Raw genomic sequence first — 21,599 nt, 5'->3', positions numbered from 1 at the left:
AGATGTGCACCAGCATCTCTCACAGCATCAAATATGTTATTATAACATTCGTTTAATTTTATCACAGCTGAGACACAAAACAACGTCTCGTATTGATACTAAAGTTTTACATGAGCGGGGTAATGGTCCGATCGCTGCGGCTGCTCCCAAAGTTAGAGCAATGGTTATCGAGTGGACACACGCCCAAAAACAACGCGAAAGGATTGACAGCGATTCAGCCAATCATCGTTTAAGGTAGGCGGGATTTCCGGTGACATTGACAAATCAGTAATGGCGACACAAGACCCAATTAAACATGCCAGCAAAACAACACCGAGGGGGAGTGAACTTATGGACAGCAGTCATATTTTGAAGCAATATTATTAAAATTCCATCTAATTGTCTGCAATTTCGGTCCAGCAAAAAGGTAAAACGATTAACGGCGTTTCACATTTGATAAATACTGAACTGTAACTGCTGTAGGCACCGCTAACTGTCCAAACTTTCTGACGCGGACACACTTCGCTGCATAGAAACCGGAGCCAGCTAGCGGGCTATGCTAGCTGACGTTAGCAGACGGCTAAGCTGCCCAACGATCGAGCGGAGCGGCAGTCGAAAACAGCACAGTTTAGGGCTTCTGTCAAAGCGCGAGTCTAAAAATGTGATACACAAGTTAATTTGTGCCTCTTGAAATGTTAACGAGGTCATGTCAGGTGCTTTACTCTCATGTTAACTTTGATTTTGTCTGCATATCCGTGATGGCCACCAGTTTTTTGGGGAAGCCATGATCCAATCAGAGGGGCTCGCAGTCGATCGAGCTAACGTTACTGTAACTGTACGGGGACGGGCAGAAAACGGTGACGCTGGGTCTCTATAACGCTTATCTACGTGGCGCTAATTGTTATGCATCTCTTCTGTTTTTCTTTTATGTATTTCCGTTTGGTAGATTTCTAACGGTGCAGATGCGCTTTGCAGTCATTATGCAGCTCTAAGTCAGTCATGCTGTGGCTGTTGATCCCGGGGAAATGTCATAGTGAGACTTATTATTAGAAAATAATTTTAAACATATGTGAGCTCTGAAAATGTACTTTCTTTCTATATGAAGTTCAGCCCATGGCTTAAGTATTATTTGAGAAGGACATTTTTATCTTTAAAAATGCAGTTATTTGCAATAAAATGTGATTTGATTTCAGTAAAAAGATTCTTTAGCCATAATCTATAGAAACCGCTAAAAATTGCACAGATGACATTTAAGACATAATTTATTTTTACTCTATAGTATTTAGAATATACAAGTAAATGAAAATGCTCCAAAAATAAAAGCTTCAATAAAATATAATTGTATCCAGGAAAGCAGCCATGCAGTAAAAAGTGCCTTAAAAAAATCTTTAATTCAGCTCAATTCAATTCATTTTAATTCAGTTTCATTTTTGTAGTGCCAAATTACAGCAAACAGGCGCTTTATATTGGAAGGTAAAGCCCATACAATAATTACATTAGGTTATTATAATCAGTTTTAACTGAGTTGATTTAACCCAGTGGCCATTTCTGACATTGTTCACAAACATGTAAACAACTGTTAACAAAGTAAACTGCATTTTCTCATGGTATGTGCTTCATATTGGAATTAAAATCAGGTCAGTCTCACTCTCTTCTTCCTCCTCTAGCTGTCTGGTACCTTCACAGGTATTCAGTAGATGTCCACTCCTTCAGAGATATCTGGTGGTATGTCACATCCAGGCCCTTCTCCTGGGGCGGGAATGTCCCCAGGGCCCATCTTGGGCCCCAGCCCTGGACCAGATCCTTCACCGAGCTCTGTTCACAGCATGATGGGACCCAGCCCTGGACCTGGAACACCCAGTGCACCTCATGGCATGCAGAGCCAGGGACAAAGTGATTACTCTCAGGACAGCATGTATTCTATGCACAAGGTACGGTGTGCAAACTACTGCGCACTATGTTGTCTGATAAATTGGAAGAAACTTTCAGACATAAACACTGAAGTGTATTCATAAAGAGAATTTTTGCAGTGCATTTATAATCATTTTTTATTTTTGAGTTTAAATAGTGCAGGGTAATATGACCAAATCTTTATATCATGGTATTTTTACAGATTTTGTCAGCTTCATTGTATAATTATTGATATTACTGAGCTCAGGTATGCAGGGGCTCATTCTTCTGTCAGGAGAATATAAAACGTGTATAAATAAATGTGTAGTTATTAATGTTAGAAATAGTGTGTTTCAGAAATTGTGTGCTGTGTTGTTTGCCCTGTTGCAGAGAGTACGTTGTGAAATATTTGTTTTAATATATTAATGTTTATGATTCATATGATTATTAGAACCATGAATGGTTAGTGTGCTCAATTAATCTGCTGTCAGTAAGCTTTTCAGGGGCAGGACAATATGTTGTTTGCAATTAATATGTCTGCATCTTAAACATATTTGCTGTTTTCAGCCCATGGAGGGGATGAATGACAAGTCAATGGCCGAGGCGATACACTTTGGTCACATGAAAGGTGTGGGGATGAGGTCTCTCCATAGTGGCATGGGCCCTCCACAGAGTCCTATGGACCAGCACAGCCAAGGTTTGTTCTTCAAACACAAGTCCCTCTGCTCTCTAAGCCGTCTGTTTTACTAACTTTAAAAAAAAAAAAAAAAAAAGTTCAGACTTCCTCATAATTTATGTTTTAATATCAGCCACAGAGAAAGCAGAGAAACCTAGCTTTGTATATTCCTCTTTCTGTTGGGTTAATAATTCAACAACCTTTAAGACTCCTCATTTTCTGTTCTGACCCCAGGGTTGTGAACTAATACTTTAAAGCTGTAATATGATTTTGTACTGACAATTAAACCTCCGTTCTGTCCACTTAAGGATACATGTCTCCCCACCCATCCCCCATGGGAGTCCATGAGCATGCTTCAAGTCCCATGTCAGGGGGTGGAGGTGGCCCTACACCACCCCACATGCCCCCTGCCCAGTCAGGCCCAATGATGTCAATGGATCCCCAAGGAGGTATGCCCAACATGTCCAACATGGCCCAGCAGGCGAGGGGATCTTCTGCTTTTAGTCCAGTACAGCTGCAGCAGCTCAGAGCTCAGATTCTGGCCTACAAGATTCTGGGCCGTGGGCAACCGCTGCCAGAAAACCTTCAGCTGGCTGTGCAAGGCAAAAGGAGCCTACCTACAATGCAACAGCAGCAGCAGCCGCAACAACAGCAACCGCAACAACAGCAGCCGCAGCAGGCGCCTAGTGCTAGTCCTTACAACAGGCCTCCAGGTAGGAAGATACAGATTCACATGACTAAAAATATACTGTGGGTTTCTTTGTTAGAAGTGTTATAGAAGGTCTTTTAACATCAGCAGTTAGAGATGAACCAAAGTTGACAAACTGTTGAAACATGAATTATTATTGTGTTGAAAGGTATGCAAATGGCACCTATGGGGGGCCCCCAGTCAAGTCCCTGCCCCGCCCCAACCATGCAAGTACACAATCAAAGCACAGGACCCAAACCTTGGACTGATGGTAAGTTTGGATGGTGAAACTGATGAGCTGTAGAATAAACACAGGGACTTGTCTTCACCATCTATATGACTTCTCATTCTGCCCATTGCAATTCAACACGCAGAGCCCAACAGATTGTTCTCGATTCCTTTTGTCTGTGAAATGGCGTAGAGCAGGTAGAACCCCAAGCATTTACTACAGCTCCAGTTCGGCAGGTATAGCTAGTGAAGAGAATAATGGTGCACCAGTAATGGAAGAAAATATTTCAAGAAAAAAAAGAAATTCAGTTAACCTGTTAACTGGCTGCTCCAAAATCACCAAAAACGCCTGAAAAATCATACCCAAATTAAATCAGCTGCTGTTCCTGAACTCTTTGGAGTACATGCAAAAGCTTGGTCTCTTGGTGAAGAAGACAAGCTATATTTTTCATTTTTGCAGTCAAAAATGCTGTAACTGTAATGGGTATGTAGCTATTAAGTTTTGAACACAGAAAGATTAGACAATTTTTGCCTCGCCTAGATTTTTCCTGTTTGTTTTCATGTAACTACACACTGAGTGTAGACGGTATCGACTAGGGTTTAATATTTTTCCTCGAAAATGACATGAATCAAATCCCGGGAAAAGACAAGCCATTTCCCGGGAATCCCGGGAAAAAGTTTTTTTTTTTAATTTTTTTATTTTAATTAGGCCTTCTGTAGCCTGTGTCGGGCTTAACCTATTTTGATATTGTAGAGGTAGCTTTCCAGCTATGTCCTGTTATGCCCAGTAGGGGGCAACGTTGGCTTGATTAATGCAATAAAACCTACATCTCGACATTCGAGTGCTCGAGCTATGCGGTGTTGTATCGTTCCTCAACACTCCCTTAACAAATATAATTCGAATATTCCTGCATTGCACATGGAATTATACCAAGATATTTTACAACTGCTGGTGCAAAACAATACGGTTCATCTCCACACAGCATTGATAAAGGCTCAGCCACGCTGTCGTGCACACCGTTCCACCAGTGGAACGCTATAATAGTCATTGAAAAGTTAACTACCGTACTACACTATAACATGACATAACACAGGGCCTTGAGTAATGCACTACGACTTGGTCATTGCCATTCTGGCAACAACAAATTTATAACACCGTGTCTGAGGGTTAAAGTAGGTTCGCTGTGAATCGTCTTTTGAAAAACTGGCCAATCCTTATAGCCTAAAAAATATACATTTTACTCAACTCCATTTTAAAAGCGAAATATGTTAAAGTAATCTATTTCATGATAATTTCTTCACACATTAGGCCCGTATCCTAATTCATGATTGTTAGTAAGCGGCTGCAAACGAAAAGAAACACTCGAAGTTAAACAGATATTTCTTTATTGTTCAGGGCAGGCTTATTTTATAGGCTATATAATGTGACTTTTTTCCCGGTTTCCCGTCTTAACGTTTCCCGGGAAATGGGAAACTGTTCTGATCGCATTTCCCGGGAATCTCAGATCCCGGGATTAAACCCTAGTATCGACTGGAAAATATAACGAAGCTGTAGAATGAAGTCTTGTTGATGTGTATTTCAAATTTTATCAAGATGGCACAAAAACCTACTGTTTTGTAAAGGTTTTTGTGTGTTGATCTCAGGCGTGGTCTCACATGTGCCATTTGGAGACTGAGTGCCACATGTTAACAGCCTTTGTTATCCAAACTTCAAATGGCTGTAACTCCTCAATGCTTCCACATACAGTCATCAATGAGGCTCTAATCAAAGATACTACCCTGAGGAATCCTCTGATATACACAAAGTTACTGATAGTACAAATGAATTATAATTATAGACATAAAAATCAGAGGTTGCCCTAATTTGTAAAAGAAGGAAAATGTTAGGCCTTCATTCACAACCCCCCCCCCCCCCCCCCCCAGTCTATTTTCAGTGATTCCTTCACACACACAAAATAAATAAATTGTATATTGATCAAAAGTTACAGTAAATGTAAACACTACATATACACATAAAATAAAAAAACACAATCCTCCAAATAGTCCTTCTCTGATACACAACTTACAACCCCCTCCCAAACAAATACCCCCACCCCCACAAACAAAACATACACAAAGCATAAAGCTTTCTGTAAAACTTTAGACACTTACTGGTCAAAAAAAGCTCTGAGCCATTGTCCTCCTCATCCTGCCGTAATAAACGTAATAAAGACCCCCGTGAAAGCCTTATCGAGACCTATGACAATGCTCACCATTACATACATATTTACATCTAAACGGCATATAATACGAGGATGAGCGGAGAATAAAAAGTTACACGTACCATGAATCGCTGTCAGTACAGCTGTTTGTTCGCAGGATTCTGCAGGATAAAACCGGTCGAATCAACGTCGAAATCCTCTAATAAATAATAATCCACTCTCGTGAGTCATTTAGTCACTTCTTTGAATAAATATAGTCTGTTTTTGATGCATTCTGACCATCCGTTGGTGAGAAAACGTATTGTAAACACTGTTTATGCACGATGGCATACAGACTCTTACTTCCTGCTCAGTTTCATGCACGGAGGACGCACTGATTACGCAGGGAGTTTATGGATTCATGTGAAAACACACTCCATAGTGCCATATACCCACATGTCAGGAATTGTATTGGCTATACATCTGTGGTTTTGGATTTTTTTGGTCAGAGTTGACCAATCAGAACAATCGGAGAACATTTGGGGGCATGTCCAGAGAAGTCACATGACACTGTCTGGTTATTATTGGCTCTGGAAAACCCATTTCATAACATGATTGGCCAAATGAGGTGTCAATCCAATTCTGAGGGTCTAGTCTGTCATATAAAAGCATTTTAAGCGCGGACTGCAGCGTTACTGTGACGCTATGAGGCTTCAAATTCGGAAAACACTACAAACGCATTTGCCAGTTAACAGGTTAATAGTAAAATGGTCCAAAATAAAAACAGATACAGAATGAAGAATCTCGTCTCCCACTGCGGTCGATTTGAAACTGAACTAACAGAAGAAATAAGCTGTCAGACATCTGAAAGCTCTCTGACAGCTATCTGCTCCCAGGTGAAGCATGAGCTCCACACAGATTGAGAGTAAGGTCGCTCTTTCCTCTGTCGTTAGCTCAGAGGTACTGCTGACCTTTACCAAATCAGTTAACCTTGTATGAGGAACAGAAAAAATGACCTCTTAGAGCTGGAAGAAAGGAATCCATCCTGATGTGTGTAAGTTCCAGTCTGCCTGTAAATGAGCAGGTACATTTACTGAGCTGAGAAAACCCTGACTGATGTGCACGTGCTTACCTCAGTGTGTGTAGGGAGAGTTCATTTTCTACAAATCTCCTCATGTGACAGTTCGGTATTGAGGAAAAATGCAGAGTTTAGAGATTTTTACAGCCAGTTAGAATTTGGCAATAATTAACTTTTGGGTTTTAAATCACAGCTATTTTTGCGTATTGTATCTGTTGCTTCCTTTAGGGGTTGTCACAGTGGATCTTCTACAGTCGTCTCACCCTCCTGTCCTTTGCATCCTCTTCTGTCACACCAACAATCTGTTTGTCCTCTCTTACTACATCCATGATCCTGCTTTAGTCTTTAAATTTTCCTCAGTGTCTTTAATGAGCTTTGTCCAGTGTATCCAGTCTCTCATCAGCAAATGTCCAACCCGTGCCAGCTTTGCCTCTAACTTGGTCTTTAAAAGGTTCAAGCTGAGCTGTCCCTCTGATATGCTCATTTCTACTCCAGCCCTCTGTTAGCATCTTCAGCTTGGCCATTTCCACCATCTTTGTTTTTCTGTTGAGATTTTGGTCATATGAGAATGGACCCAATAATCTAAAGAGTCTTTGCTCTCCAGGTCAGTGTCCTGAAAATCAAGCCATTGCACAGAAGCAGCTCACCCCTGTTGCTAGTGGTCGCCCGTCCCCTGCACCACCTCAGGCCTCTGCCGTGCCAGCTGGGCCCATGCCAGGCAGTTCAGGGACCCCTCAGCCTCCTGGGCAGCAGGTGTCCGTCATGCTCCCAATGCAGCACAAGCAGAACCGTATCACGCCTGTCCAGAAGCCTCAGGGCTTGGACCCAGTGGGAATCCTGCAGGAGAGAGAATACAGGTAAACGTACTTACATATTCAACGGCCATCTCACAATACTGCATGGAAACTTTATTCTTTAATTTGGTGTACACTACGCATCAAATTAATAAATTAAACGTCTTTCCTTGAACTCGAGAGAAAGTTAAAAGATTTGTTTCTCTGTTGAGATCGAGCGGTAAATCTGCTGTGCACAGTAGTGACGGGAATTCTGGCTCTTTTCAGAGAGCCGGCTCTTTAGGCTCCCAAATGGCTCCTTAGATTTTAATTTTTTTTAAAAAGTGTAAAATGAATTACTAATGTAGAAACATACATTAGGCCTATATCAAATGTCTCTTTATATACTCAACTTATAATAGAGTGCTCCAAATACAAATTATAAAACAAAAGATTGGAAATCAGAAAAAACAAGGGCCTTTGAGGAGTTTATCCTGTTTCTTCTGCCTGATGACCTGCCCTGTTTTGGTCTTCTAATTGCACTGAGGGATGAGCAGTTCATATGTGCCTGTGCAGGTTGTTTATGGAGCCTGCTCGATATTAAATTTTAAATTTGCAGTCTACTCTCTGTCTGTCTATCACATTAATCCTTTAACTCCAGGTGATCGCTGCTGAATCGTAGGTTTCCTGACCTTACTATCCGCGAACAGCTGATTAAGATATAGTGTCTCACTGCAGAGTCAGCTGGTCAAAGGAACTTGATCAGCTGGCTTTTTACTGTAACTCCGCGACCATTCGTACTATCGAAAAAATTCAAACGGTTCCTGAAAGCTCAGAAATTGCACTTCACAGTCATGTAGTGGTATTATGGTATTTGTTGCCAGAAGTCCACGGACGGCGGCACTTTTGACGTACGCTGTGTCTCCTTCAACATGTTTGGAGGTATAAGGTTAAAATGTGTCCAGTCTTTACTACGTTTTCCGTCACTCATTTTCCTCACTGTTCCCGCGTGTAACCTCTGAGAAAAGCACATCTTCCTCTGGCTCTTTACTGTCTCCATTTGGCAGGAGCCCCTCCCTCTCCGGTGTTTGTTTACTCACTGCGCAGTGTGTCCGTGGACCCTCCCCTCCCGCTCAGTGTAGATGCTCATATCCTACCATTCATCTTAACCAATCACATGCGGCTTCCACAAAAAATAAATAAATAAATAAAATAAACGAAAAGAAAAAAAGAATCAGGAGCCGGCTCCCGTCGTTCGCTTCAAAGAGCCGGATCGTTCGCAGGCGACCCATCACTACTGCCTGCAGGTAAGAGAGCGCCGCCAAATGCAGCAGAAGTTGGTTTATACCGTAAGTCACGTGACCTTAATGGCGGAAGTGGGTCTTTTACGTGCGCTTACAGACGCTGCATTGAGCGGCTGGGCCCCTTGCTGTGATACGTCAGCGGATATGTCTGTGGATTTACTGAGATGCTAAAATCCTGCAGACGGAGTTTTGTTCAGTCAGTCAGTCATGTACAGGAGCCTGTACCTGGATGTACAGCTTTGGAAAGAATCAGTCAGCACTTTTGCTATTTTTGTTCTCTATCTTTACTATTTACATTTTATTAGCGCAGCTATGAGTCTTTTTATAGAGGAAAAAAGCAGTTATTTATTTGAGGAGCATTATTTAAATATGCCAATAGTTTATTTTTGAGTAATTCCTCATGTACATCTACAGCTGAATGTTAATAAAAATGTCTGTGACATTTGGGACATGTAGCTTTGACTCTGAAGGGCCTTTTTGTTTATACCTTTTGGGAAGAAAAAATATTGAGATAAATATCGCCATTCAGCTAAAAATATCAAGATATTACTTTTGGTCCATATCGCCCAGCCGTAGTGTAGAGTATTTCTAGAAACATCAGAAGATCTCAAACTATATGAATACCCAAACCCCTCAATAAAACGCTGTGTCCAGTGTGCTACAGTTTAACCAAATGTCTCCATAATGTCCCTCAGACTGCAGGCTCGGATTGCGCATCGAATCCAGGAACTGGAAAGTCTGCCAGGTTCCCTACCTCCTGACCTCAGGACGAAAGCCACAGTGGAGCTCAAGGCTCTGCGTCTACTCAACTTCCAGCGACAGGTACGCAACAGCTGCAGTGTTTCGTGTTTCATGTGACTGCATTAATGTAAATCCATAACTGCAGTGGCTCACAGTCGGGAGGAAGGGGTTCACTGTTGTTATCACTGGCAGCTCATCAGATCAGCTGCTGTATGAGTGCTGTATGTGCAGCCCTTTAATCAGTAAATCTGCCCAGGTGTGATGTTTCTACTGATTTACATTAAAATTGCATCTACAAACAGTTTGTAGTTCTTATGCTTAGTCAACAAAATAAATTCTTCTATATAAAATAAATTCATTTTATTTTAGGTTGGGTTGCGTTTTGGTTGTTCAACACTTTCAGACTCATTAATTTTTCTAATAAAGTGCAGTGGCCCTTTTTTAAGAAAGTGTATTCAAACACATTAAAGTCAGATTTCTCATTTTAAGCCATTTAAGTTACCTACAGTTTAGACTGTATTAATTGACCTGGAGTGTGATGAATGATGATGAAATTGATGAATATCTCTAGCTGAGGCAGGATGTGGTGGCCTGTATGAGGCGAGACACCACCCTGGAGACGGCCCTGAACTCGAAGGCTTACAGGCGCAGTAAGCGGCAGACGCTGAGGGAGGCACGCATGACCGAGAAGCTGGAGAAGCAGCAGAAGCTCGAGCAGGAAAAGAAGCGCAGACAGAAACATCAGGTGATTCACACTAAAGTCCATTACCAACCCACAGAGGTGGAGCTGTAAGGCTGGGAAACAACCTTCAGAATGCATTTACAATAGCACTTGCTTTTTATTGTTCTCTTTGCTGTGGAAACCATAAGGACAAGTATTTGTCATGACAGGTTTTGGCTGAAAAAACAAAAAACAAATTAAAAAACCCACACTGTCACCTCATTTCCTGAACATCAGCAGTCAAAACAAATCTAACAAAAGCAATCAGAAAACTGTAAGCGGTGCGACGGCATCCAGCTGGTCCTCCATGTGAATCCAAAGTAGATGACAAACTGACAGAACAAAAACTCATCTGTGCCATCAACATGTCTCTGCAGAGGGGAGAAAACATGACAAACAAAATATCTTTTGTGACTTGTTCTTCAGGAATATCTCAACAGCATCCTCCAGCATGCCAAGGACTTCAAAGAGTACCACCGCTCAGTGTCTGGAAAAATCCAGAAGCTCACCAGAGCCATCGCCACCTGGCACACCAACACAGAGCGCGAGCAGAAGAAGGAGACGGAGAGAATCGAGAAGGAGAGGATGAGGAGACTCATGGTGAGGACCTCCAGACCAAATCTTTTTGGAAACATGTATTTTAATAAAAAATGACACAGTCACAGATATGAACCAGGCTGTACTGGTTCATTTCACTGTAGCAGCTATAAGCACACCACAGCTTGCTCCAAAGGCTTGTTTGCTGCCAGCAAGTTAGAGGTTCAGGTCCTGGCTAAACCCTGCTGAGGGTGGACCTGTGAGCCGGTTCTGATGTTGCCAGCTGTGCCCTGAGCTCAGTGTTGGCTTCACTTCATTTAGTTTATAAATACAATACAAATATAAATGCTCTCTGTGTCTTAATAAGAAATACACCCAGATGTCCGATATAGACAAACGGAACCTTTAAGGCTGTAAATGTATTTTTTATAGTTATTTAGTGTCTGTTAGGGTCTCAGTGAGAAGCAGGATGAGACTTTCTGCTCAGGTTCACCTGCTCTCGCTCTTCTCTGGTGTCTGATTTCAGATATACTTCTATTTAATCAGAACTTGTGATTAGCAGCTAAATAATGGTAATAATATTTCTTTTGTTTGCGTCAGTTAGAGTCAGTTAATGTGTGCATAAATAGTCTCGAGCACTGGCACCTAATGCATGCTTACAGAAGGCAATCATAGAGTTTATTTTTAATTCAGTCCAGTCATTGCTATGGATCGTTACACCTTTACTGCTACTTCTGTTACAAAAGATCTGTGACACTTTCAAAATAAGAATATGACAGGGAATCAGGTTTTTTTATGAAGGAAGACACCTGACTCCTCTCAGTCATAAGCACATCTTCTTCCTGATGTTCTAATTTAATCAATACAGAGAAATCTGTATTGAAAAACATGGTGACGTTGGTGATGTTTTAATTGTACGTTCTGTGGCCGGTCCATAAGATACGATGCTCTGAAACAGAAAAGTAGTCTAGAACTTTCTGATCAGTTGCTCTCTGCCTAATGTATTATTAAATTGTTTATTATTTGGCTGATCCACTGTTTATTAATTAATTTACTGGAGTTTACCTTTAAACATTTATCCTTTATTCACTGAGTAAAAAATAATCCCTAACAAATACAGCAATTCTTCTTTGTGTCTCCCACTAATTAACAAGTTATAAACAGTGTTAAAGCTGCTGTGATTTTGCTTCATCCAGGCAGAAGATGAGGAAGGCTACCGAAAACTAATTGATCAAAAGAAAGACAAGCGTCTGGCCTACTTGCTGCAGCAGACGGATGAATATGTGGCCAACCTTACCACCCTGGTGTATGAACACAAAGCTGCTCAGGCTGCCAAGGAGAAGAAGAGGAGAAGAAAGAGAAAGAAGGTAGGAGGAGGAAGGTCAAGTGGTGGTTATTCACAGGATGTTGCTATGTGCCTGTGGGTGAGTTCTAGAAAGACTTTGAGTCTTTATCCAGTGTTCTATCTGTCTGCTGCTCATACTTTATGCAGCACTTAGCTTCAGACACTTGTTGTTTGAACTTGACCCATGTAGTCAAAATGATATGCCATCCTGCCCCAGGAGCATTAATATCATCTAAATATGACATGAATTAGTCATATAATATATTTAGGGCAGTTTTGCACCTGTAGTTCATTTTTTCTGAACCCAAATCTGAATTTTTACACAGTAGGCATCAGCATGTTCTCAAGTGTTCAACCAGTTAGGGAGGATAAAATGAACCAGAGTCAATTTAAATAAAGCCAAGTATGCAGGAGTGAAAGGGCCCTTAAGCAAACTTTTTTATTAGAGTAACTCGGTGCGTTTGGGCGTGTAGACATGATGACCTGCTGAAGTTCAAACCGAGCATCAGAAAGGGGAAGAAATGTGATTTCAGTGACGTTGAATCTGTCATGGTTGGTGGCAGCAGACGGGGTGAGTGTTCGAGAAAGTGCTGATCTGCTGGGATTTTCCCAGACAGCCATCTGTAGGGTTTACACAGGGAATAGTCTGGAAAAGAGAACGTAACCAGTGAGCAGCAGCTCTCTGGGTGAATGCCCTGTTAATACCAGAGGTCAGAGGAGAATGGCCAGACTGCTTCAAGCAGTCCTGAAGGCAAAAGGGGGTCCAACCCAGTATTAGCAAGGTGTACTTAATAGAGTTCGAGTGTACAATAGGTGTAAACACAGAGCTCCTTAGAGTGCCCTTTCTGATCCTGTTGGAGAACTTTTTCTTTGTAACCTCTTTAAAACCCGATAACCCCGAAGGTGTCGGCCATGGCACGACGAACTTCAAAAGTGCCGCTGTTTGTGGATTTCTGGCAACAAATACCGCAATACCCCTATATGGCTGTGAAGTGCAATTTCTGGGCTTTCACGTTTGAATTTTTCCAACAGGACAAACATCATGGAGTTACAGTAAAAAGTCTTAACCAGCTGTTCCTGACTAGTAAGGGCAGGAAACCGGCGCTTCATCGCCGGAGTTTAAGGGATTAAGTTCCCTTTAACAGGCAAATGGTCCAAACCGTGCCATTACAGAGTCTACATTAATGAGTTATTGCTTGATGCTCATGCTATCGATGCTTTGAAAGCTTTGAATATCCTACCTTGATGTGGGAAAACCAGTGTTTTCAATAAAATGTCATCTGATTGGTTGATGTGTTTTTATGTAGAAGGTGGATGGAGATGGTGAAGGGACCAGTGCAATTGGACCTGATGGAGAGGTGAGCTGCAGTGCTTTAATTTAACCTTACAGAAAAGGATTTCTTTCTTTAAAAAAAAAAAATGTAAATAGTTTTTAATGTGTGTCAGATTAATTTATTTTTGTACCCCTGATTTCCAAAACTTGGAAGAATAAAATCCACAAATCACACATTATGATAGTAATAAAATCCATGCAGATCATAACAAATATCAGTTTATTTAAAACCGCAGACACAGACGAGCTGTGACAGCAGCGGACATTTAGCAGCTAAAATTAAGTATCCAGTTAGCCAAAAGCAGAGCTACAAACACATGAATTTTGTACCTATATTCAACAGATGGACACAAACATGACTCCAAATCAATGATATTCTTGCTGATGGAAACAAGAAACTGTCCCCAAATCAGTTAGTGCCATTTGAAAGTGTTTCCCTCTGATTTACAGACGTTTGCTCTTTGTCCTCTGAGAATATTTCACTTTCAGGCAAAGATGAAAGTCAATCTTTCTTCCTCTCATGGATTTGCTATAAACTCAAACCTTCCTCAGGCCTTAAAATGTTCTCAGGAAACAAAAAACAAAACAACAAAAAAAAAATCTCAAAATCAGAAAAACAGCAATTATCCTTCCAGAGGCAGACTGCACTCTGGGTGATGCTGCAACACAGACAAATCAGGCATTTTGTAAACAGTCCTTCAAAACCAAAAAGACTCTGTTTTTTTCATTCACAACTCCCCCACCCCCACCCCACCCCCCGTGTGCTCTCACAAAGACGGGCTAACTCTTGCTGGCAGTTCTGGAAGAAGCGCTCATTGATTTCAGTTGTTTATCTTTAAAAGGATCTTTAGAGGTCTGAAAGTTTGGATTCTGAAGAAGTGCATTGATGTTGGGATTTATTAACCTCATTTATTAATGAGTTAACCTTCTGAATTGCCTGCATGTTATGTTTTTATTTCATTATATGCAGCTGTAAATACAGAAGAAACTCAGGTTGTATCAATAGTGGCTGATGAAAGTGAAGCTTTGTGCTTTATAGTTCTCATACCTAAATGCATGTTACGATCAAACTTTGATATATGATCAATATCAGTATGCTGCAGATCTTAAATACTTAAAAGCATCTATATTTAGAAAGAAGTTAAAAGACTAAAGTTTGAACATGACTTCAGCTTAGTTTAAGCTCGCTGCTTCTTGTGTTTGCTTTGTCCTGCAGCCCATGGATGAAAGCAGCCAGATGAGTGAGCTGCCTGTCAAAGTGATTCAGACAGAGACCGGGAAAGTTCTGCAGGGGACGGACGCCCCGAAATCCAGCCAGCTGGAGGCTTGGCTCGAGATGAACCCTGGGTGAGGAGGCACAGTGTTGGGCAGCACTCTTCTGATCATGAAGGTGTCTGGAGTGTCTGTTGGATTTGCCACAGACACTAGTGGCACTCTTTCTGCTCAGCCGTGGTGGCACCTAATACTCATACAAACTGCTTCTGATGACATGATGATATCTGCAAAATACCCACTGTGGCAGCCCGTTGTTTGATAAATTCTTTGTCTTTTTGATTTTTAAGATACAGTAAGAAAAGATAAGAAATATTTTAATCATCCCAAACGTGGGAACATTGCTTTGATACCTGAGCATAAACATGAAAAGCAACTTAGATCAATAAAATAAATACAGCACAGGACAAGACTGCTTGGAAAGGTAGTTTCTGTATCTGTTCCTGTGGCAGTTGAGCTGAAACAGATGGTCTTCAGAGTCTTGAGCTGCATGTCCAGTAAGTGGTGCAGAGGGTGGTCAAATCTATTAAGAGTCCACATCTGTTCACCACAGCCACAGTCATGTGGATGACCTCTGCATCACTTCATTCAAACTGACTTCAAAGAGTTATGATGGAAGTTGGACATCAACAGTTCAGGCTACAGAAATGTTGCTTCACAGTAACATGACTGGCATCGCACCACTTCTCACTTTAAACTAGTGCAATCCCTCCAAATTTCTTCTTACAGTTCAGATTAACATCCCTGTCTGGCTGAAAAGTCCTGAAGCCAGGTTTGGTCAGACCGTGATCTGTGAAGTGTGAGTGCAGCCATGAAAACACATCAAACTACACTCACTGTGTTTCCTCGGGTCTGAATCAGCTCACCGAGCTTGTCCGTGCTGTCGTCCAAACACCTCAAAGTCCCCACGATGATTGCGTATTGTTTTCTCCGTGCCACCTCCAGAATCGCAGTCCTCGCTCCGGGCCGTAGAACTGTCAGCGTGATCGGGTGGTCTCATCATACGCTCGGTGCCGAGAGTCCAACGAGAGGAAAAACCACCGTGACTCAACAAGACCTGTGAAACAAAAAGTAGCCAATTCACCTTCATGTAAATAAGAAAAATCCACTTTAGCAGGTGATAAAGTCATTAAAATAAAAACCAAAGATCACAAACAGCTGCTGCAACAGGCTGAAAAATTACCTAATTAAAAATATTAAAAATATTAATAAAATAAAAGACTTAAAATTACTATGAAACGTAATAAACTTAAAAAAAATTCCTCCAAATTTGCATGGACATGATAGCAAACCCCTGAAGCGACTCTGAGTATCAAACACATCTTAGAACGAGAACACGTCCTGCATATTTAAACATGTTTGTAGTGTGAATGTTGAACATGTTTTGCTGTGTTTTTTTTATTAACAAGCTCACTTCACTACCTTGGCGGTCGTTGCTTGTTAGAGAGATTCTGCTGAAGGTCTTCATTATGTTTCTGTGTGATGGGCAAAGATGAAACGCTTTAACGAGACTCTGGCTCTCCCTTCTTTTCCTGTTGCCGGTGGCTCTTCATTTGAAAACAGGTATGAAGTCGCCCCGCGGTCAGACAGCGAGGAGAGCGGCTCAGAGTTTGAAGAGGAGGTAGGTGACTTTCTCAGTAATAAACTTCCACAGTGAATAATTTTCTAAAATGCTTTTAAATTGGATTTAGTGCCCATCAATCAGCTAACTATGCACAGAATCCACCAGGGGGCGCTGTACACTTGTTTATCCGCATCAAAGCTGCTGCTTTGTTCCACTTGTGCTGATATTATTTTATTGAGCATGTTATCAATTTTACCTCACAAGGAGGAAGACGAGGCGGCCAAAGCCGAAACGGAGAAGAAGATAATCAATCCCAGTGGAGATGAAGCTGCTGCCAAGCACATCATTGAGTACTGTATTACTTTCCATTATCTCACATTTACTCGGCGAGTGTAATCAACTGGAAAAAATAGTTGAGTTCACACACTGAAAGTTGAGTGTTTGTAACAACTTAACAACAAAGACTTGAAACATTATAAAAGATAAACATGTTCGAAGCGCCGTCTGATTTTTCCCTGCACGAGCCTCACATATAAACAAACAGACAAAGCTCTCGATGTCTTTGTATTGAACCCAGATTTCCAGAGAATGAGGAGCTCAGGCAGTTATTAAGCTGAGCTCCGGGGTCAGGTTTCAGTTTGTCATTATTAAAATCAATTTGAAAGACGGTTCAGTTCGAGTTAGAGTACTTTCAAATGCTCTCTCTCCTTCCCTCTCTCCCTCTCACACGTTCAGGTCAGCCAAGCAGGATGTGGATGATGAGTACAGTGTTCCTACTGGCCAAACCAGCTCCCAGTCTTACTACGGCGTGGCCCACGCTGTCATTGAGAGGGTGGAGAAGCAGTCGTCACTGCTAATCAATGGCATGCTCAAACAGTACCAGGTACACACGTATGCTTTTGTAACAGTTTCTGGTAGTTTAAATCATTCATATCTACTCTTCTCTTGGAGGGGGGTAACACGGTATTTTACCCCTCCCACGGGGGGTGGGGGTGGGGGGCAGGGGATTGTTTTTGGAATGTCTGTTAACAATATTACAGCAAAAGTACCCGCCCAATTCATACCAGATTTGCACAAAAGATGGCCAGTGACCCCTAGATCACCTGATTTTTGCCATAATTGGGTCAAGGCCAGAGGTCAAGTTTTTCTGAAAATTTTGTGAAAGCAATAACTAGGATCAAATTCAAATTCACAGCATAAATGCATCTACTACAAATATGCTAAAGATTTTCTCAAATCTTGGTCATAGATTTTCCTCCAAGAAATCCAAAAGCACGGCAATAATTTCATAAATCAAACTGGCTGTCCCGTTTGTAGATCGTGAGGGAACACATAGGAACACTTGTTTTGTTTCTGTATCTGTTTCTGCTCATTCTACTTTTGTGCCAAAGTATGTGTTCCTCATTTGTGAGTACTACCACTGGAGCTCTGGCTTTGGAGCAGGGCTTCCTAACTGTTCCTGGACAGCTCGTCCTGATTCTGGCTGAACAGTGTGGCCCAGTGCTGACACCAGTAGACATGTCTAATTTGTCTTGAATGCCCTTGTGAGGATTTGAGGTTCAGTTCAGTTCTGTTGAGGCTGTGAAAAAGTTTGGAGCAACAGATTAACGTGTTGAAAGGGTAATGAGATGGCAGAACATTGCACAGCGGTTGGCAATATCATACTCGGGATTTTACAGCTTTCAGAGTTATCGACTCTTTCAGCAGCTGTTTTATCTTCCATCACAACAACTCTGAGCTAAATGGAGTTAATGTGGATTTCAAGTTAGAAGCTAATCCACCAGGAATGTCTGCTCGCATGTGCTTGAAACTTCAGCTTTTTCCCAAATGAAACTTCAGTTAGTTTGCATCCTGTTATTTTGCTACAGCCAAACTTCTCAGCAGATTGGCTCCTTTTGAATCAGTTACAACTGTTTGCAGACCTTGTCCCAAGGTAGCCTTATGGTCATTTTTACACAGGAAGCATGATATGGTGCATATCTACAGGACTTTTAAACACGTGAGATGGGCCTGAGTGTTTGATGTGTGATTGGAGAGGCATTAGACAGTGTCATCAAAGATAATTAACCGGTGCGCTCCCTCTCCCACAGCATCCTTCAGCAGTGCAAACACTGAGCTGACCTGATTGGACAAACAGCTTGCGTGGGCAGTCAGCAACTGGATTACAAACTGAAACCAACACGGGCAGCTCGTTTGAGCTGTACTTTTAAGTACAAAACTAGTGCAGCAAAATGTATTTGTGACAGCATGTTAGCAGCAAAATATGCCATGCACATACTGAATGAGTTTTTATTTTGGATTAAAAATGGCAAGCCTGAGTGTTTTCAGTAGATTTGTGGTTCGAGAACTAGAAGGGCGCTCAGTAGAGCGCATACCTCGTCCACTTCATTGAAATTCATTCATAATTTTCTGAGTTATCCTGCTAACACACAGACCAACACGACCGAAAACATTACCTCCCTCCACTTGTCGGTGGGCGAGGTAATGAATGGGAACCGATGTGAGCGCATGTTTTAATCCGAGCACAGAACACCGCTTTGTCTTAGCAACATTTTAGAGACTGTAGTTCCTCTGCTCCCATAACTCAGCATCACATCAGCATCCGAGCTGGCTGGCAGCATCTCTGGGGAGAAACTTTTTTCCTTGTATAAATCTGAAAAACACCCCCAGACACCCGTTAGACACACCCCTACATGCTGTAGGCATCACTGCAAGAGAGAGAGGGGGGGCTGCTGCTGCCAGCTTTGAACCAAGTTCATAAGACAAGTGAAGGAACAGCCTGTGTGCATATGAACAGCTTAAGCTCGAATTTGATCTTCTTCTTTGTGTGTGTGTGTGTGTGTGTGTGTGTGTGTGTGTGTGTGTGTGTGTGTGTGTGTGTGTGTGTGTGTGTGTGTGTGTGTGTGTGTGTGTGTGTGTGTGTGTGAAACAAAGCAGCAGTGGACCCACAAATGCATTTTCCTTATAAATATGGCTCTATTCAGGTGGAAATAAACAGGTTTTCCAGTATTATAAGATTTATTGTCAAGAAGAGTTGTTGCAACAAAGAAATAATCAACCAGACACAATTTTTTTTTACTTTCTGTGTTAAGTTCAGATGAAGCTTTTAGTAAGTTAATCAGAAAACTAAACAAATTAGGTGATAATGAGATTAATAGCTAGAGCCCTGCATGTATTTATGTGCTTCAGCACAAGTAAACTAGCCCCTTCTCTCTGTGATGATGTCCCGATTGCTCGGACATGGAAACAAAGAGCAGCTCTCTGTCCTTGTTGGTCCTCTGTTGCAGGTTATCTGACTGTTCCTGTGGGAAAGAGCTGGTGGTTGTCACAGCTTTGGTCATGGATGAAGGCGTAGCAAACAAACAGATCTCCTGTTAGGCACATGAATACATCTTAGTCAAGCCCGTCTGCCTGTAATGATACAGACACGGGGTAAATGGCTGTGAGAGATATATTGGCAGAGAGAGGGAACTGGCACTTGGGTATAGCTAGCATTTGTTTTCTTTCCAATCAGGGTGCAGTCATAGTGTTTGTCTGATTTATGGCATGCCAAACTTAAAATGAGATATGGTGTGCTCCTTGGGGAAATTGGATGAAATGTCTGCAGTTGCATTATCAATATATAGAGCAAACCTAAATTCACAGAATTCATTTAGGATGAATATGCGTTATTTTCACAGTCATCCTTCATCTCTGGAATTGGCTCTGCTCACAGACGTGTAGCCAGGTGCTGTGCAGCTTATTGGCCACCTTTTCTGTTTACAGTGTCCTCCTGACCTTTGCTGTTTCTTCAGACTGTTTTTTGCTGATTGGTTCCCCAAAGTGAAGCCACACAGTTGGTGACAGTTATTTTCCTACCACACTTGAATCCTTCGGGGTATAAAATGCCACAGTGGCAGTGAGATCAAAGTTTACCGGCAAAGCTCACGATGAAAAACATCAAATTAACTTTTTTTTAAGGTTTGCATGTTTACAAGTAGAGGCAGAAAAAAAACGTGTTTATTTTCTGGCAGTCACAGCTAAAGGAAGCACAGAAGGACATTATAAATATGAGCGTCTAGTTTTGTTTGTTTGTCTTACTACCTACCCTCCTCGATTAAGTCAGTAGTCCCAAACTTTTCCTGACATGCCACACTTCAGAAAGATTTCATACCTCCACAAACCACGATTTTTATCAACAGCAAAAAGAGATCAGAGATGAATTTCAGTGAAGCTAAGGTGAGCGCGACAGCATCAGACATCATCTTTAATGTCTGTTTTTCCCCGGCCAAGATCGTCTTAATTCAACTAAATTTCACTTCATATTTAGGCCCGAGCCAACCGAAGGGTTCGGTGAGGAGCCTGTTGTAATTGCGAGGGGCGTAGGCACAAAAATGGATGCGGGCGCATGTTCCCCCGGACCTCATGGGGACGTGCATCAGGTCGAGACGTTTCCGAAAACATATATATGTGGGTGACTGGAAATCTGCCTAATTGGAATCGTAATCATATTATTATTTTTCTTTATTCTTTTTCTTATTTTTCTTTGTCGAGCTGGGATCACAAATTTGACCCCCCGAACATACACGAAAACTCACCAGTTTTTCCACAAAGGTCAGGTCTGGTGAAAAATGTGTTTTTTTGTTTAATGTCATCAAGAACCAACTCTAAAAGGGGGCTCCACGGCACCCCCAAGAAGATTCAATTTTTCGGCCTCCTATGGGAGAGGCCAAGAACAACTTTGTCGTAGAACGTCGACATTCGCGTCACACACAGATCTTCTCAAGACAAACAAAAAATCCTCTTGGAGCACCCCCACACAGCAAACAGGAAGTCAGCCATCTTGGCCTGAACTTTGCCCTTTTCCAAGTCAGCGATTATTCACACCTTGTATTTGAAACATCTCCTCCTAGGGCGTCATACCTACAGACACCAAAATTGCTCAGCATAATCTACACAAGTAGGGCATCAAAAGTTATTCAGGGTTTTTTTAATACATTTAATTGACTTGACATTAGAGGGCGCTGAATTTGGCCTTCATTTTGGCCTTTTCTAGCCTCACCTTTTTTGTCATCACTCGTGCATGCTTTGCCTGATTTGTCCCAAACTTTAATAACTTCTGTACAGACCCAGCATGAATCCATAAATGGAGAAACAATGGCAATTCTCGCAATAGCGCCCCCTACATAATCAAACTAAAATTTACGTGGAGCTCAAAACATGTACTTACTCCTACAATTATGAAATTTGGTTTACACATTCTGTATACGACCCTGATCACAAAAGTCAATCAGACCCATGCTTCATTTTG

At 41.7% G+C, this 21,599-nt stretch overlaps 1 protein-coding gene across 2 annotated transcripts in view; it reads left to right on the top strand.

Moving 5' to 3' along the window:
• Positions 1–267: 267 nt before the first annotated feature.
• Positions 268–21,599, top strand: part of smarca2 (SWI/SNF related BAF chromatin remodeling complex subunit ATPase 2) — a 66,896-nt gene continuing 45,564 nt past the window's right edge. Inside the window, exons 1-15 of one of the 2 annotated variants that reach the window (XM_030723726.1) lie at positions 268–406; positions 1,647–1,910; positions 2,437–2,566; positions 2,854–3,258; positions 3,403–3,504; positions 7,324–7,576; positions 9,492–9,618; positions 10,109–10,282; positions 10,685–10,858; positions 11,992–12,162; positions 13,448–13,498; positions 14,690–14,820; positions 16,309–16,366; positions 16,574–16,659; positions 17,045–17,192. In XM_030723726.1, coding sequence (XP_030579586.1) covers positions 1,677–1,910; positions 2,437–2,566; positions 2,854–3,258; positions 3,403–3,504; positions 7,324–7,576; positions 9,492–9,618; positions 10,109–10,282; positions 10,685–10,858; positions 11,992–12,162; positions 13,448–13,498; positions 14,690–14,820; positions 16,309–16,366; positions 16,574–16,659; positions 17,045–17,192 — 2,244 coding nt within the window. In that variant the 5' untranslated portion in view covers positions 268–406; positions 1,647–1,676. Of the gene's footprint in view, positions 407–591; positions 693–1,646; positions 1,911–2,436; positions 2,567–2,853; positions 3,259–3,402; positions 3,505–7,323; positions 7,577–9,491; positions 9,619–10,108; positions 10,283–10,684; positions 10,859–11,991; positions 12,163–13,447; positions 13,499–14,689; positions 14,821–16,308; positions 16,367–16,573; positions 16,660–17,044; positions 17,193–21,599 lie in introns of those variants that run through there. The other variant, XM_030723727.1, reaches the window with a different exon arrangement.

Source organism: Archocentrus centrarchus, unplaced genomic scaffold (assembly GCF_007364275.1).
Source record: "Archocentrus centrarchus isolate MPI-CPG fArcCen1 unplaced genomic scaffold, fArcCen1 scaffold_26_ctg1, whole genome shotgun sequence".
NCBI lineage: Eukaryota > Metazoa > Chordata > Actinopteri > Cichliformes > Cichlidae > Archocentrus > Archocentrus centrarchus.
This window is presented reverse-complemented; position numbering and strand designations above follow the sequence as displayed.